This window comes from Capra hircus, chromosome 1, assembly GCF_001704415.2.
Source record: "Capra hircus breed San Clemente chromosome 1, ASM170441v1, whole genome shotgun sequence".
Lineage (NCBI taxonomy): Eukaryota > Metazoa > Chordata > Mammalia > Artiodactyla > Bovidae > Capra > Capra hircus.
The window spans coordinates 125,887,280-125,904,107 of NC_030808.1; the positions used below are offsets into that span (position 1 = coordinate 125,887,280).

The 16,828-nt window shown below is 38.1% G+C and overlaps 1 protein-coding gene across 3 annotated transcripts in view; it reads right to left on the reverse strand.

Annotated features, from left to right (window-relative positions):
- PLS1 (plastin 1) overlaps positions 1 to 16,828 on the reverse strand; it is a 125,585-nt gene that overhangs the window by 32,295 nt on the left and 76,462 nt on the right. For all 3 annotated transcript variants that reach the window (XM_018049577.1, XM_018049572.1, XM_013965948.2), the window contains exons 4-6: positions 14,976 to 15,105; positions 9,966 to 10,098; positions 8,440 to 8,521 (exon numbers count right to left, since the gene is read on the reverse strand). In XM_018049577.1, the coding sequence (XP_017905066.1) occupies positions 8,440 to 8,521; positions 9,966 to 10,098; positions 14,976 to 15,105 (345 nt within the window). The remainder of the gene's footprint in view (positions 1 to 8,439; positions 8,522 to 9,965; positions 10,099 to 14,975; positions 15,106 to 16,828) is intronic.

The window sequence follows — 16,828 nt, forward strand, 5'->3', positions numbered from 1 at the left end:
GCTAAAACTTAAGATTTTTAAACATAATTAGTACTTATATCACCTCTATATGCCAATGACTTTCAGAAACCTATCTCCAGGCCACATTTCTGCCCAGCCTCCAGTGTAAGCTCTACACCAATATACACACTTGGCTATGTCCACCTGGATGTTTCACAAGTACCTCCAAGTTAATGTGTCCAAAACAGAAGCAATTTTCTGGCCATACTTCCCTAGTCTCCCTCTAATCCTCTGTTAAAACTAGGTTTTCCTTTATTTTCTGTTGTGGTCCATAGGCCCAACCTTCATTCTTGCCTTCTTTCTTCCTAAGAAGGTAGACTGACCAGAATCCTTGCTCTTCTTGCCTCCTATAGCCTGTGAGCAATTGCTGTGTAATTTCACCTTCTAAAAACCCCTGGAACTGTCTTGCTTCAAGTTTCTTAATTCCTTCCTAACACCCATGCTCAGACTTACTTTCTACAATCCACCTATACTTAGGTACTTTAAGTACCCTGTGATCTTGGGAAAATAAGAACCTGACCATGTTCCCTGGCTTTAAAACCCGTCAAATGTTCTCTATGTCCCACTGTGTCCTGTCACTCACTCTGTTCCAGCTCTAAAAGGCCTTTGAACTTGTCTTCCCCTCTGCCTGGAACACAGTTTCTTCAAATATCCACAATTCCTTTAAGACTGCTGAAATGCAACAAATGGCTTTCTCTGATTATTCTACATGAAATAACAAGCATTATCACATCACCACACTCTTTGCTGGCACTCATTATTCTTTATTTTACTCTTTACCATTCCCTGACATATTATACAGTTACATATTTATTATTAACTAATAATATATTTTATAACATATTGATATAATGTTTATTATTACATATCATTACATATATTTACATATTATTATTACATATCTATTATTAAGAGTATGAGCTCTGATTATATCAACAGAGGAAGAACACCTACAACCCAACAACAAAAAACCAAACAACCTGATTAAAATATGGGCAAAGGACATGAATTTCTGTGAAGACATCAAATGGATAGTAAGCACCTGAAAAGATGATCAACAGGAGAAATCACTAGGGAAATGTCAATCAAACCCACAATGAGATACCATTTTATATCCATCAGGATGTCTGTGATTAAAAAACAAACAAAGTAACAAGTGCTAGAGAGGATGTGAATAAATTTGAGCCCTAGTGCATTCCTAGTGAGAATATGAGAATGGTGGAATTTCTATGGAAAAATGTATGGCTATTCTTCAAAAAATTAAACATAGAATTACCATGTCATCTTGGGACTTCCCTAGTGGCTCGGATGGTAAAAAATCTGCCTGCAATACACGAAATCTGAGTTTGATCCTGGGGTCAGGAAGATACCATGGAGATGGGAATGGCAAACCACTCCAGTATTCTTGCCTGGAGAATTCCATGTACAGAGAAGTCTGGCAGGCTACAGTCCTTGGGGTCACAAAGAGTCAGAAAAGCATGGTGACACCATGTAATTCGGCAAATCCACTTCTAGGTATATACTCAAAAAACTGTGAGCTAGGACTTAGACTATTTGTATACCCACGTTCATAGCAGCATTATTCACAAAAGTCAAAAGGTAGAAACAATCCAAGTGTCCATCATCTTAAACAGACAAGTAAAATATAGTGTAGACATACAACAGAATGTTATTCAGCTTTAGAAATGAAGAGAATACTGACAATGCTATGAAATGGGTGAACCGTGAAGGCATTACAGTGAAAGTTGCTCAATCATTTCTGACTCTGTGATCCTACGGACTGTAGCCCACCAGGCTCCTCTGCCCATGGAATTCTCCAGGCAAGAACACTGGAATGGGTCACTATTTCCTTCTCCATTGAAGACATTATGCTAAGTGAAATAAGCTGGCCACACACACAAAAATAACTATCGTCTGATTCCAATATGAGGTACCTGGGGTAGCCAAATTCATGGAGACAGAAAGTGGAATGGTGATAGCCAGGGGATGGGGAGTGGAGAATGGGGAATTATTACATAATGGGTATAGAGTTATACTTTAGGAAGATGAGAAGGGCTCTGGAGAAGAATGCTATTGATGAATGCATAGCAATGTGAATGAATTTAATGCCACAGATCTATACACTCAAAAATGACTAAAATGGTAAATTTTATGTGTAATTTACAACAATGAAAAAAGGGAAAAGAAACACCTTGAAGGTGCTCTCTATCGCCAAATCTGGAACAATTTAAGTACCAAAATAATCAAGAACACTAATGAATTAAGCTACTGGAAAAAATAGGAATTCCTAAGTCCATATCAATGATAAGAAAAGAGAAAGAAGGAGAGAGGAAAAAAGAGGTCTCTGGGTTACAGAAGAATGCCAAATAATAAATGACTAGGGCATGTGGAGAAGTGCTGGAGTTGAAGTAACAATTTCACAACCATTATGGTAAAGGCTAGGTTAGAGGGACTTTCCTGGTGGTCTAGAGATTAAGACTCATGCTTCCAATATAGGGAGGCAGGTGTGATCTCCTGTTGGGGAGCTAAGATCCACTCAGTGCGACAGAAGGGAATAAAATGGCGGGGGTAGGGACAAGTAACTCAAAGTTTTGTTTATCCAAATATGCCATTAATTTTAATCTAAAAGCTTAATTGAAAAAAATGTTTAATTAGTATTAATTTTTCCTTTAGTTGTCATCTATCCAGCTTCCCTGGTAGATCAGACGGTAAAGCATCTGCCTGAAATGCAGGAGACCTGGGTTTGATCCTCGGGTTGGGAAGGAAATGGCAACCCACTCCAGTACTCTTGCCTGGAAAATTCCATGGATGGAGGAGCCTGGTAGGCTCCAGTCCATGGGATTGCAAAGAGTCAGACACGACTGAGCAGCTTCACTGATCAATGCTGTACCAGTGACCAGAAACACAAATGTACAGAAAAAGAAACACCAAACAACAACAAAAAAATAGTTTGGGACAACACATGGCAGCAAATTGGAAAAGACAATGAATTAGAAAAATTCAGAGTTACCTTGGCTTTAGCTACTTTTTTTATTCCCTTTGCAAATTTCTTCCCTAGAAATAACACATGCATAGTATGTAGCGATGACTTTTTTCCCAACCACTTTTTCACCCTTTGGAAAGACACCATTTGCTACTAGGCACTGTTTTCGTGGCCATTTAATGGCAGCAAATAGTCAATACAGTCAGACTTTAAACTCACCGAAGTTAAGAAGAAATAACTTTAAGAGCTAGGGGATTTATTGTTAGTTGTGTTTGATTTTCTTTTGGGAGAAAATAGAGATTGTCTTTTCCTCTTATATTTCTATAGTCTGTGTTAGGGTGGGGCCCCTGCTTCCGTGTTTGTTTAAATTTTTATGTTTATTAGCCAGAAGCTACACAAAGGCTTATAAAGCAGAGTAATTATTTCAGTGGCTTCCTCTTGCAGTATGCTGAAGCAATTTATCTTGCTCGGCTCCAAGTAAATGGCTGTGTCTCTTGGGGTTCAGTCAAGGGTAATTAAAGTAAGCATTTGCAATTAAATTATTTTGTAGTGGAATTAAGCAATGTTCATTTAAAATTCAGTTCTCCCAAAAGGAGGCGGAACCAGAGGATTCAATATATTCACAACCTAAATAAACATGATAAATATGACAATATTATTGGTAATTTTGAAATATTTTCTATTCAGAAGGTTACTTTCATTTGTTTAATGATCTTAAATCAAATCAATTTAACTTTCAAAGAGACAGTCTCTATCAATTCACGCTGCTGCTGCTGCTGCTGCTGCTGCTGCTAAGCCACTTCAGTCGTGTCCGACTCTGCGAGACCCCATAGACGACAGCCCACCAGGCTCCCCCGTCCCTGGGATTCTCCAGGCAAGAACACTGGAGTGGGTTGCCATTTCCTTCTCCAATGCAAGAAAGTGAGAAGTGAAAGTGAAGTTGCTCAGTCGTGTCCGACCCTCAGCAACCCCATGGACTGCAGCCTTCCAGGCTCCTCCGTCCATGGGATTTTCCAGGCAAGAGTACTGGAGTGGGATGCCATTGCCTTCTCCACCAATTCACGCTAGACCAGTAATATTTTTCTGTATTCTTTTCCAAGAACACAAAGTATGTTTGCTCCAGTTGTGATTCCCCTGAATGTTGGGGAAGGAACCATACTGAAAATGATTCCAGGAACAGTGTTAATCTTACAGTGACACCTTACATTGACATCATGGTACTGTAGCCAAAAGATATGTAATTTCACTAAACTGACTATAACAACTAGTGAGAACCAAAATCTTCCATTGCTTCTCTCAGCCTGGACAGCAATAAGAAAGCCACATCTTAACATGATTTTGCACTTATTTGTCTATCTTTCTGGCATGATTTTACTCTTCTAGGAGAAGGCAGCAGAGTATTTGTTCATTGCAGGCACTACTTGGAAGATCTTCAGTGGAAAACGTCAATAGACAGTAAATGGCAACCCACTCCAGTGTTCTTGCCTGGAGAATCCCAGGGACGGGGGAGCCTGGTGGGCTGCCGCCTGTGGGGTCGCACAGAGTTGGACACGACTGAAGCGACTTAGCAGCAGCAGCAGCACTCTAAAGATTCTTTGACTCCCTCACCTCCAAATCTGTCCCTTGCAATCTCCACCAGTCCTGACTGCTGTGTCATGATCCTTACCTAGTCATCCATCCCCTCTCTTCCCCTTGCCCACCGTGAAAGACCCAGCTTCAACCACAATTCCAAATCTCCAGTTCCAACCTCAGCCTAAAGACACTGCCACGGGTTTGCAGGTGGTGTTTTCTCTTACTGCTGTAAGCAGTGAAACTCAGCTTTGTCATATCTACAGGTTATGTTGGTGACATGTGGAGAACCAGCTTTTGATGTTAATTTTACTCAGAGATGTTGGTTTTACAAGTATTGCAAATGACTTACAAGTAATTGGCCAAAAAATGGATTGAAAATAAGGAGTGACAATGTGCTTCCTCAAATAAATGGTAGTTTCTAATTGGTAAACACAATACCAACAAAGGTCCATATAGTCAAAGCTATGGGTTTTCCAGTAGTCACCTACGGATGTGAGAGCTGGACCATAAAGAAAGCTGAGTGCCGAAAAATTGATGCTTTTGAAGTGTGATGTTGGAGAAGACTCTTAAGAGTCCCTTGGACTGCAAGGAGATCCAACCACTCAATCCTAAAGGAAATCAGTCCTGAATCTTCATTGGAAGGACTGATGCTGAAGCTGAAACTCCAATACTTTGGCTACCTGATGCAAAGAACTGACTCACTGGAAAAAGACCCTGATGTTGGGAAAGATGGAAGGCAGGAGGAGAAGTGGACAACAGAGTATGAGATGGTTGGATGGCATCACCAACTTGATGGGTATAAGTTTGAGTAAGCTCCAGAAGTTGGTGATGGACAGGGAAGCCTGGTGTGCTGCAGTCCACGGGGTTGCAGAGTTGGGCATGACTGAGCGACTTCACTTCCACCTTTCATGCACTGGAGAAGAAAATAGCAACCCACTTCAGTGTTCTTGACTGGAGAATCCCAGGAATGGGGGAGCCTGATGGGCTGCCATCTGTGGGGCTGCACAGAGTCAGACACGACTGAAGTGACTTAGCAGCAGCAGAGCAGCTGAACTGACTGACTGAACTGAACAATATTGCCCTACTGGTGATGAGGGACTAGAATGACTGCTATTGTCTAGAGTCAATTCTGAAGAATAAGAAGTAACAGGAGAACCCCACACCGAGGTTGTTCTCCAGGTTCTGTCATGGACAACTGCCCGTCATGCTCAGCCTTTCTTCCTGAAGACCTGTGTTGGTGGGGATAGACCAGGACACTGGGGAAGCTCCAACAACTGAGTCATTAGAGAAGTGCTTGTTCCTCCTTGTGTTTCAGTGTCTTAACCTGTAAAATAGGGTATCTTACCATACAGAGATATTAACAAAAGACCCAAGCAAACATGGCAGTTTTAACAGTCTCAAATAGGGACTGCAACTTTTCTCTCTTTTCATTCATTCCACCTTGCAAATTTTCATTTCCAATAAGGCTTCAATTCCAGATAAGTCCACTTTTGTTAATCACTTTTTAGAGGGCTCTGTTATACATTTCTTGGGTCAGTAAGGACAAAGGCATTATTTGTTACTCAGATTTCATTCTTATGTTACATACCATCACTTTTACTCCATTTGCAACATACAAATGAGATTTATGTTTTCCCTACTTAAACTATAATTGAAATGAAGACCAATACATGTGTTTGCACATGAATCCAGGTCTCCTGAATTGCAGGGAGACGTTTTACCCTCTGAGCCACCAGAGTAGCCCATACATATGTGAGGGTAGAGTATAAACTTTGTATATATGTGAGTATATCAATTACAATGGATTTTTTGCATTTATAAGGAACAGATTCAATCTCCTGTACCTACTCTTGCATTAGTTTCCTGACTTTTAGGTCCTTAAATCATTGACATCTATTTTTCAGACTTTTACATATTTTTTCCAATAATGATAAACAATCCAAAGAATGCAGGTCTGTAACACATTGGGTAGGAAGAGAGATAAGTCTTCAAGATCATAAATGAATCCTGCTATTAGCTACTTGGTCTGTCCCTTTCCCTTGCTTTCACAGTCACTGTATGTCATTTTCATCATTTTATATTTTTCTTCTTTCATACATCTTGATACTTCATAAACCTATCATCATGAGGTGAAAAACTATACTATCACAATCTTTTACAAATGTATTAGGCTTCTTCGAGATAAAGTTTCATGGGAAACTGGTAGCTTTCTGGCAGATCTATTCCCAGAGCTCTAAAATTACTGAGTAAACAAAACTGATTCAATAATCACAATAACACTTTGCCTCTTCCCAGAGGACTGTCTTTTCTCATTCTACATTAGTACTCTTTTTCAAGCATGCTAGAGACCTAGACTATTAACCCTACTCATATTGGTGGAAGAATGTTACCTTTAAAAATAGAAATATAAAACAGCCCCTCAGACGCATCCTACAGTTATTGCAAAATAGTTGTAGAACATTTTTTCTTTATTTTCTCCAAATGCATGACATGTAAGTATTAGAAGCAATATTTAAATTTTTAATAAATTAATTAAAAATTAGTTTATACAGTAGTAAGAGATGTTGCATTTCAGATTCAGGAACATAAAAAATTGTGTGACATGTATCCTAAAAAGATAAATATGAGTATTTTCAACTATGATAGGTATTAGATGATAGGTATTTCTTTCATATCTGACACAAGATGGGAAAGAAAATAAACTTCTGGCCATTACAATCTGAAAGGAGCTTCTTCAAGAATAGCAGTTTCTGCTAGGAACATGCAACATTACTGGAAAGTGAGGGTCAAGAAAGCCATGTTAGTCAACAGCCAATTACATACTTCTTCAGGATCACAGGAAATGGGAGGAACCCTTCGCCTGAGACTAACCAAGTACCACTGCTCTAAAGGATGTGGCTTCCTTATAGAAGAGACTTAATAACCTCAGCAAAATCAAGAATTATACCCTGCCAACGGAAATGGAGGAAACCGCTTAGCAGTAGCTCACTCTTAATAGCCACAGCTGTGCTTTGCACATTAACTAGTTGCTTATTACTACCACCTCAGGAGAGGGGCAGTATAGCATGATGATTTAAAGGACGGATACAGGGACTTCCCTGGCAGTCCAGAGGTTAAGACTCTGCACTTCCACTCAGGGGAAATGGGTTCCAATCCCTGGTCTGGGAACTGAGATCCCACACATGCAGCCAAAAAATAAAATAAAATAAAATACATATAAACAAAATTTCCTTAAAGGATGGGCTCTGGAGCTAGACTACTAGGATCATGGCTCGTCCAGTGTGTAACCTCCCAGTGCCTCGGTTTCCTCATCTGTAAAATCAGAGTATCTACTTTATTTTAAGGCTGCTGGGAGAAGTGACAGGGTAATTCATGTGGTGTGTTTAGGACAGTGCCTGATACCTAAAATGTACTTAATATAATATTCTCCTATTGAGCCAGAGATTTTTAAGGGGAAAACTATGGTGACTATAAATTCCTGAATTTTAACAAGATCTGAATGGAGAAGCTGACTACAAAACAGTTTGGTACAAAAAAATAGTGAAAATTTTGTCCAATGGTAAAAGATGTGGTCAAACTATGGAGTAGTTTTATCTCAACCAACAAGAACACTAGCATCAAGCAAATATTCATTAATAAAAATAACAATAATTAGAATAACTTAATCTGAATACTATTTTCTTAAGAAATTTCATCCAACATAGTCTGAATCTTAATTTCTTCATTAAAAAAATTCAGCTGAATTTTTACTTAGTAAAAATCTTGCTTTTATAGAAAACCAAAAATACATTAAATGAATGGTTTTGCCTGGACCTAAAGATCAATTCATAAGGGATCCACGATCCTTATAGTAAGATGATTACCAGCAAAGGACAAATACTTACAGAAATAGTGAAGGGGGTGAGCTTTTTCTTATTAATGGCTCTTTCATCAATTGTATCTGGTTCAGATAAGTTGATCATTTTGCTAAAGAGAAAATGGGAATAAATCAGTTTAAGACACTCAGAAATGTTTTTATTTTTATAAGTAACAATGAAGTTAAATTCTGAAAAGTAATAATCCATTTCTTTAAAATATACAGGGATTTAATTTTAAAAATCTAAGAAATATTCCCTAATCTAAATCAAATTCATCATTCACTGTAAGAGTAATCTTAGCATTTCTTTCTAATTTTTTCAAAGTCTTGCATTATCTTTATGTGAATCTTGCCTTTATTTCATCTAATGATCATTGACATTCAGCAGTCTGAAGTATAAAACAAAAAATCCTCAAGAAGTCAAATTTCATAAAGTGGTATCAACAGTGTTAAAATTACTGTTGTTGCAGAAAAGTAAAGAGCAGAGACTTGATCGAAAATTTCAATAATTCACACATTCTAAACGAAACTAACATAAATTTTACTTCTGTGTTTTAGAATACATTTTATATTATGAAACACAGATAAGAAAACACCCATTCAATTCATAATAGGAATTTACTCTGAAGGTTAGAGGAACAGATCTGAATTGTAGGTGGAATAAGATACAATTCATGGGGTCACAAAGAGTCAGATACGACTGAGTGACTAAACTGAACTGAATGTCTTGAAAATTAATATCTTGTAATTGCAGGTAGTTTTTTCTTTTTAAGTAAACACACATATAAAAGACTGAGGAAAGGTGCCAAAATATCAACAATAGCTTTTTATGGCTGTTAATATTCATGGTGGTTCTTTTCTTCTTTGAACGTTTTCTGTATTTTTATAAACTTAAAAAATAAAAGACATCTAGTTTTTACAAAGAAGTATGCTAGGACTTCAGTACACACAACCAAGGGCAAAGATAATGGCTTTAGAGAGTTTACAGTCTAGTAAGCAGAAACAGATTGCAAACAGCCATGAATACAATATTGAATTAAAATATTAATCTGATTTAAGCACAAATGAGGTATATATTTCTATTATAGTTCCTCATGTTTCAGTCCTAGTCAATAATCAACACTCCCTTATTGATAAGTGAAGGAAAAAAAAATTCCAAGGAATTTCCTGGCAGTCCAGTGGTTTGAACTCAGAGCTTTCACTGCTGCGGCCTGGTCTCTGGTCAGGGAACTAACATCCCACGTGCCACATGCAGCCAAAAAAAGGGAAAAAGAAACCCTTTGAACAGTATTAAATGCATTGGAGAGGTAAGGGTTTCCTGGCATAATTAAGAAAATAAATGAAAAAGATACCAAATAAGAGAATGCATTTGAAGGAAAATCTTGGAAAACATATTGTACTTAATTTTCTATGCAATATAAAAACTTCAAGAACTGTGTACTACTTGTTTACTAATTCCAAAAAACAGTGGACTCACTGAATTGTAGTTTTCATTGACTGCTCTTCAGTGGAGACAGTAAGAACACAGCTCCCTTAACCCAGCACTCAACTCACCAAAGAAGGATGCCATCAGCAAGTGATTTGAAAAGACTGTCATCATTGGGGTTCATCGGTATGAGATGCTTACAGTCAGGGTCATTCTCCAGGGCTTTGTTTATCCAGTTAACAAAAGCCACTTTTTCTTCCTCTGAAAACAGAAAATCTTAGTTGCTACTGCACTACAAAAATATACTTTAAAATTTCTGTTCAAAAATAATAAATGCCAATTTTAAAAACTCTACCGAAACACTAAAAGGTTTAAGAGGGCTTAGATTTAAGGAGAAAGAGGAATTCATTCCACTTTTTCATCAATATATTAGGGACGAGGAAGGCATATAGCTTAAATGAGCACAATAAATATTTGGTTTGATTCTAAAACTTTTCACATATATGTCTTCTGAGAATTAATGGATCAGGAACCAAACATCAGAGGTCAATTCATGCACACGCATGCGCGCGCACACACACAAACACACACACACCAAGGGGAAAATGTAAGAAACAAACAACCACATCAATCAATTTCACCTCCCCCACAAAAATATTTTTCATAAAGTTGTGATTTGCAACTTACAACAGAAATACTAATTTTAATTGAGTTATTTGAAAGAATAAAATAGCTCCATTTCTGTGGAATTTCTATTATAAGGAAACTGACACATCTAAATACCAGTATGACTATCAGCCATCTTCATCCGCAACTTCTCAAGCTGTGGCTTCTAGCATGGGAATATTTATCTTTAGGCAGAAAAATATTGGTGGGCTATGCAGTGAAGAAAGTAGGAAGGAACTTAAAGGAAAATTGTTCTACTACTTTATTATTATTCTCTAAGCATAAAAACGATTCAACAAAATCTGAAAGAAAATAATTCCCATTTCCATCACAGGGTAGCTGGACTTCTTTATTGTCCTAATTCCTAGAACTAGGTAATTTTCCTAAAGGCATATTTGGCAGGTACTCTCAAAATTTAATCTATCACAAACAACCAATAAAGACATAAATATTTACTTTTGTACAGATCATTATCTGCCTTCTTCTTGCCTCACTATACATACCTCCTTAGGGACTTAGAATCAGTGGATTTATAGATAAGAACAAGCTGGAATCAAGATTGCTGGGAGAAATATCAATAACCTCAGATATGCAGATGACACCACCCTTATGGCAGAAAGTGAAGAGGAACTAAAAAGCCTCTTGATGAAAGTGAAAGAGGAGAGTGAAAAAGTTGGCTTAAAGCTCAACATTCAGAAAACTAAGATCATGGCATCTGGTCCCATCACTTCATGGGAAATAGATGGGCAAACAGTGGAAACAGTGTCAGACTTTATTTTGGGGGGCTCCAAAATCACTGCAGATGGTGACTGCAGCCATGAAATTAAAAGACACTTACTCTTGAAAGGAAAGTTATGACCAACTTAGACAGCATACTGAAAAGCCAACAAAGGTCTGTCTAGTCAAGGCTATGGTTTTTCCAGTGGTCATGTATGGATATGAGAGTTGGACTGTGAAGAAAGCTGAGCGCCAAAAAATTGATGCTTTTGAACTGTGGTGTTGGAGAAGACTCTTGAGAGTCCCTTGGACTGCAAGAAGATCCAACCAGTCCATCATAAAGGAAATCAGTCCTAAATATTCATTGGAAGGACTGATGCTAAAGCTGAAACTCTAATATTTTGGCCACCTGATGCGAAGAACTGACTCATTAGAAAAGACCTTGATGCTGGGAAAGATTGAAGGCGGGAGAAGGGGATGACTGGGGATGAGATGGTTGGAAGGCATCACTGACTCAATGGACATGAGTGTGAGTAAACTCCGGGAGTTGGTGATGGACAGGGAGGCCTGGCGTGCTGCAGTCCATGGGGTCACAAAGAGTCGGACAGGACTGAGCAACTAAACTGAGCTGAACTGATAGGAACCAGGAATGAGATATCACTTCACAATGCCTGGATGGTTGTAATAAACAAAATTGACAATAACAAATGTCATTGAGAATGGCAAGAAATTGGAACTTTCATACATTGCTTATGGGAATGTAAATGGTGTGGCCACTTTGGAAAACAGTTTGGTAGTTCTTTAAAATGTTAAACATAGAGTTAACAAATGACCACTCCTGGGTATAGAGAATTCAAAGCATATGCCCACACAAAAAATGTGGACACAACTGTTCACACAGTATTATTCATGATAGCCAAAAAGTGGAAACAACTCAAATGTCTATCAGCAGATGAAAGGATAAACAAAACATGATATTAGCAACAGAACAGAAATGATTCAGCCATAAAAAAGAATGATGTACAATACATGTCACAACATGAATGATCTTCAAAAATATTCTGCTAGGGAAGAAGCCTGTCAAGTGAAAAGTCATAACCGTATAATTCCATTTCTATGAAATTTCCAGAATAGGCAAATCTATGGAAATAAAAAGTAGATTAATGGTGGCCCAAGGCTGGGGGAAGGGGGAAATGGGTAGTGATTGCTAACAAGCATGGGGTTTCCCTTTGGGGTAATGAAAGTGTCCTAAAATTACATGGTGCTGATATACTACAACTCTGTGAATATGCTAAAAACTACAAAGATTCATGGTACTTCAATTATGTCTCAATAAAGTTGTTCTTTTCTTAAAAGTGGTTAAATGTTCTGTGCATGTGTGAAAAGTCACTTCAGTTGTGTCTGACTCTGCCACTCTACGGACTATGGCCCACCAGGCTCCTCTGTCCATGGGATTCTCCAGGCAAGAATACTGGAGTGGGTTGCCCTGATCTCCTGCAGGGGATCTTTCTTACCCACGGATTGAATCCAAGTCTCTTACGTCTCCTGCATCGGCTGGCAAGTTCTTTACCGTTAGTGCACCTGGGAAGCCCCTAAATGTTCTGTGTTGGGTTCTAAATAATGGTTATGTGGGTGTGAAGTGAAGTCACTCAGTCGTGTCCGACTCTTTGCGACCCCATGGACTGTAACCTACCAGGCTCCTCTGTCCATGGGATTTTCCAGGCAAGAATACTGGAGTGGGTTGCCATTTCCTTCTCCAGGGGATCTTCCTGACCCAGGGGTTGAACCCGGGTCTCCCGCCTTGCAGGCAAACGCTTTAAACTCTGAGCCACCAGGGAAGCCCTATGTGGGTGTATTCATATGTAAAAAAAATTCAAGACATATACTTAACAATAGGGCACTGTATGCACTTTACTCTGTGCATCTTATACCTCAATAAACAAGTAAAAAAAAAATCTATGGTGATAGATATCAGAAAAGCGGACAGTTATGGCTAGAGGCATGAGGGAGCCACTCAGGGTGAAGGAAATGTTAATGCTTTATATATATATATGCTTTGCATACATACATATGTATATGTTTTTTATATGTATGCTATATATACATATATGTTTTATATATATACTTATATGTATATATTACATATGATCTCATTTTTTTAATGTAGACTCTGGTAAACAGAACTGAAGCTCATAAATACAGAGAGCAGACTGGTGGTTACAAGAAGCAAGGGGTGATGGAGAGTGGAAGAAACTGGTGAATTTTTTTAATCTTAAATAATTGGATTTAAAAATTATTAAATGACCATATCTATGAACTGGTTACAGGTTCATTCATTTGGGTTACCTTTATAATCAGTAATGACTGCTAGAACCAACAAGATCAAAAAGAAATGTTTTAAATCAATGGAAAAATTACTCCTGTCTTTCATGGAGCTCTACCAGCCCAGAACCTTTCATTTTTTCTTCTCTTCCTCCCTTTCCTCACTTTCTCTTTTTCTTTCAATTTAAGGGAAAAAATCTGATTTTACTTTATTTAAAGTCCTTTAAGCAAGAAAGTCTTTGTAATATGAAATGCTCAAAATGGTGCACATTTACTTTCATAGAGTTTTTATATTTATGTATTATAATAATTCACATACTATTAGACTTAAATAATCTAGAAATAATCCTGGAGAAGAAAATGTTATATGTTAATCTACTGGGCAGCTGCATGAATGTAGCTACAAGATATGCACACATGTAAAAACTCATTGAACTATACACATAACGATTACAGCAATTCGCTAAATGCGTATTATACCTTAATAAAAAATGAAGATGCCATTTCATTAGAATGGACAGGCAGAAACAGAGCTAAACAGGAAGTACCTTTCAAAAAAAGGAGGTAGGAGTTAGAGACCACTGCCTTCACCACCGCACTTCCCAGGTAGGAAAAAGTTAGGAAAATATACACAGTGAGTAGAAGTATGAGTGTTTATTATTAGAGGAAAATCCATTTAGAAAGCAAGAGAATCAAGAGGAAAATTAACAGATTCAGATCTCGAAGAAAGAAAGAGGGAAAAGTTAAAGTGAGTTTTTATCAAAAATTCCAAGAGTATAGTTTTAATTATGTTAACATGAACAAAAAGAACTTGGCCAAAGGTTTTGACATCTTGATCCTGAGAAGCAACCTTAGCATGGGGCAAGCTGTCTCCTCTTAGGAGTTCATGTGACTCTGGATCTCCCACTGGATAACAGTCCAGTGATTCTATCAGATCAAGCAAACCAGGTGCTGTGCTCTACTAGTTACTGGGTTGCTTGATAAAGTATGAATTGGGAATCTCAGCTCCTCCAAAATGGAAAGTCCTTCCAATAAACCTCTCCATCATCCCTAAAATTAAAGGTCTAAACTAAACTCATGTCACCAGTCAGGATGAAAAATCCATCCCAAGGTCATAATTGAACACATTCAATGCTGAAAATATAAACTATTTTGCTGTTTCTAATCTCTTGTCCCCTGTGCCTAACACACAGTAAACATTCACTTACTATTGTCTATCTTAAATAATTCCAGGATTTTTAATTCTGACCCTTCTGAAATTACGATACATTTCAAATCTAATGGCACATTATAATTTAGTCTCATTATAAAACAATGGCATATAAAGCAATGGTGTAAATTACAATAAATGGCATCTTAGATCCTGTGAAATATAGGACTTGTTGAATGAACCAATGACTGAAAGATTAAATTTGGAGCAGGTGGTTGGTTACCTGAATAAGAATGCTGTGTGCCCTCACTGGAAATGGATGAAGTTCCTCCAATAGCAGTAATCCCTTCCCTCTTGTTAATTATTTTTCTGAATGTTTTGCTGATGTCTTTGCTTTTTAACTCTTGCATTAGCTGGAATGAGAGAGAAGTAAAATTGACCCTCGATTAGATAGCCATTAAAATCATTGCTGTGCAATCCCACTGCTGGGCATACACATCGAGGAAACCAGAATTGAAAGAGACACGTGTACCCCAATGTTCATCGCAGCACTGTTTATAATAGCTAGGACATGGAAGCAACCCAGATGTCCATCAGCAGATGAATGGATAAGAAAGCTGTGATATATACACACAATGGAGTATTACTCAGCCATTAAAAAGAATACATTTGAATCAGTTCTAATGAGGTGGATGAAACTGGAGCCGATTATACAGAGTGAAGTAAGCCAGAAAGAAAAACACCAATACAGTATACTAACACATATATATGGAATTTAGAAAGATGGTACCGATAACCCTGTATGCGAGACAGCAAAACAGTCACAGATGTATAGAACAGACTTGTGGATTCTGTGGGAGAGGGAGAGGGTGGGATGATTTGGGAGAATGGCATTTAAACATGTATAATATCATGCAAGAAACAAATCGCCAGTCTAGGTCAGAGGCAGGATACAGGATGCTTGGGGCTGGTGCACTGGGATGACCCAGAAAGATGGTATGAGGAGGGAGGTGGGAGGGGGGTTCAGGATTGGGAACTCATGTATACCCGTGGCGGATTCATGTTGATGTATGGCAAAACCAATACAGTATTGTAAAGAAAAATAAAGTAAAATTTTTAAAAATGAAAAAAAAACCATTGCTGTATAAAAGATAGCTATTTATTTGGAATGACATAAAAATAAATACAAATCAGTTGTTCTTGCATTTATTGCTTGTGTAGGCAGATAACCTTCATGTCATTTTATAATAACATGAAATGGAAAAATGTTTGTACCACAACCTATAATTAAGCTCAAATTGTACACATTGAAATTGTTCATCTAGACTTGCTGTGATCTCTTGTACTAACCACTAAAGAATAACTAAGTACATGATAAAGATTTTTAAATGTCTTAATGAAGATATTTTCCAATCTGAACAGCTTCAACGTATATGTTAAAGTCAAGGAGTCAGCGTTTGTAGGAAATTACACAGGCTTCAACAAGTGCCCTCTGCCAGGTCCTGACACTGGCCACTCCGGAGCCTGGCTAGACTGAATTCAATCAGTTCTCCACGCAACAGCCAGAGTGAGTTTTAAACAAGGCATATCTGATCATGCCAGTTCATACTCTGTTGCTCTTAGATAAAAACAAAAAATTCTACAAGGACCTGATTATCTGACCCTGACTCACTTGTCTCAACACATTCCTAACCCTCAACAGCTCAGCTCCAGCCACACTGATGCTTTTTTCCCCGAGTGCTTGAGAGTACCTACTATCCCTACAGCCACAGAGGCTCTGCACCTGCCATCACCTCAGCCCGTCTTGCACGTTACTTATTTTCCCCACCCACTCCTTCTGTCTGTTTAACATCTTCCTTCAGACAGCAATTCCGTCTTCACAGCATTGGAGACAGTTCCATTTCACTGAATCTCTGCGTTCTCTAATCTCCCCACCAAGTCCAAGTCCTCCTACACAAACTTTCAAGTGACCCGTCTCGCTCTGTCAGAGCATGTATCAGTTATCTTTTCCCTATCTGTGAGATTCTGTCTTCCCCTCCACCTGCAAACTTCATGAAAGCTGGGGCTACATCTCTTTTTATTCATCAAATTACTCATAATACCAGAGCTCCTGTTATGAAGGGAACTCAATGAATA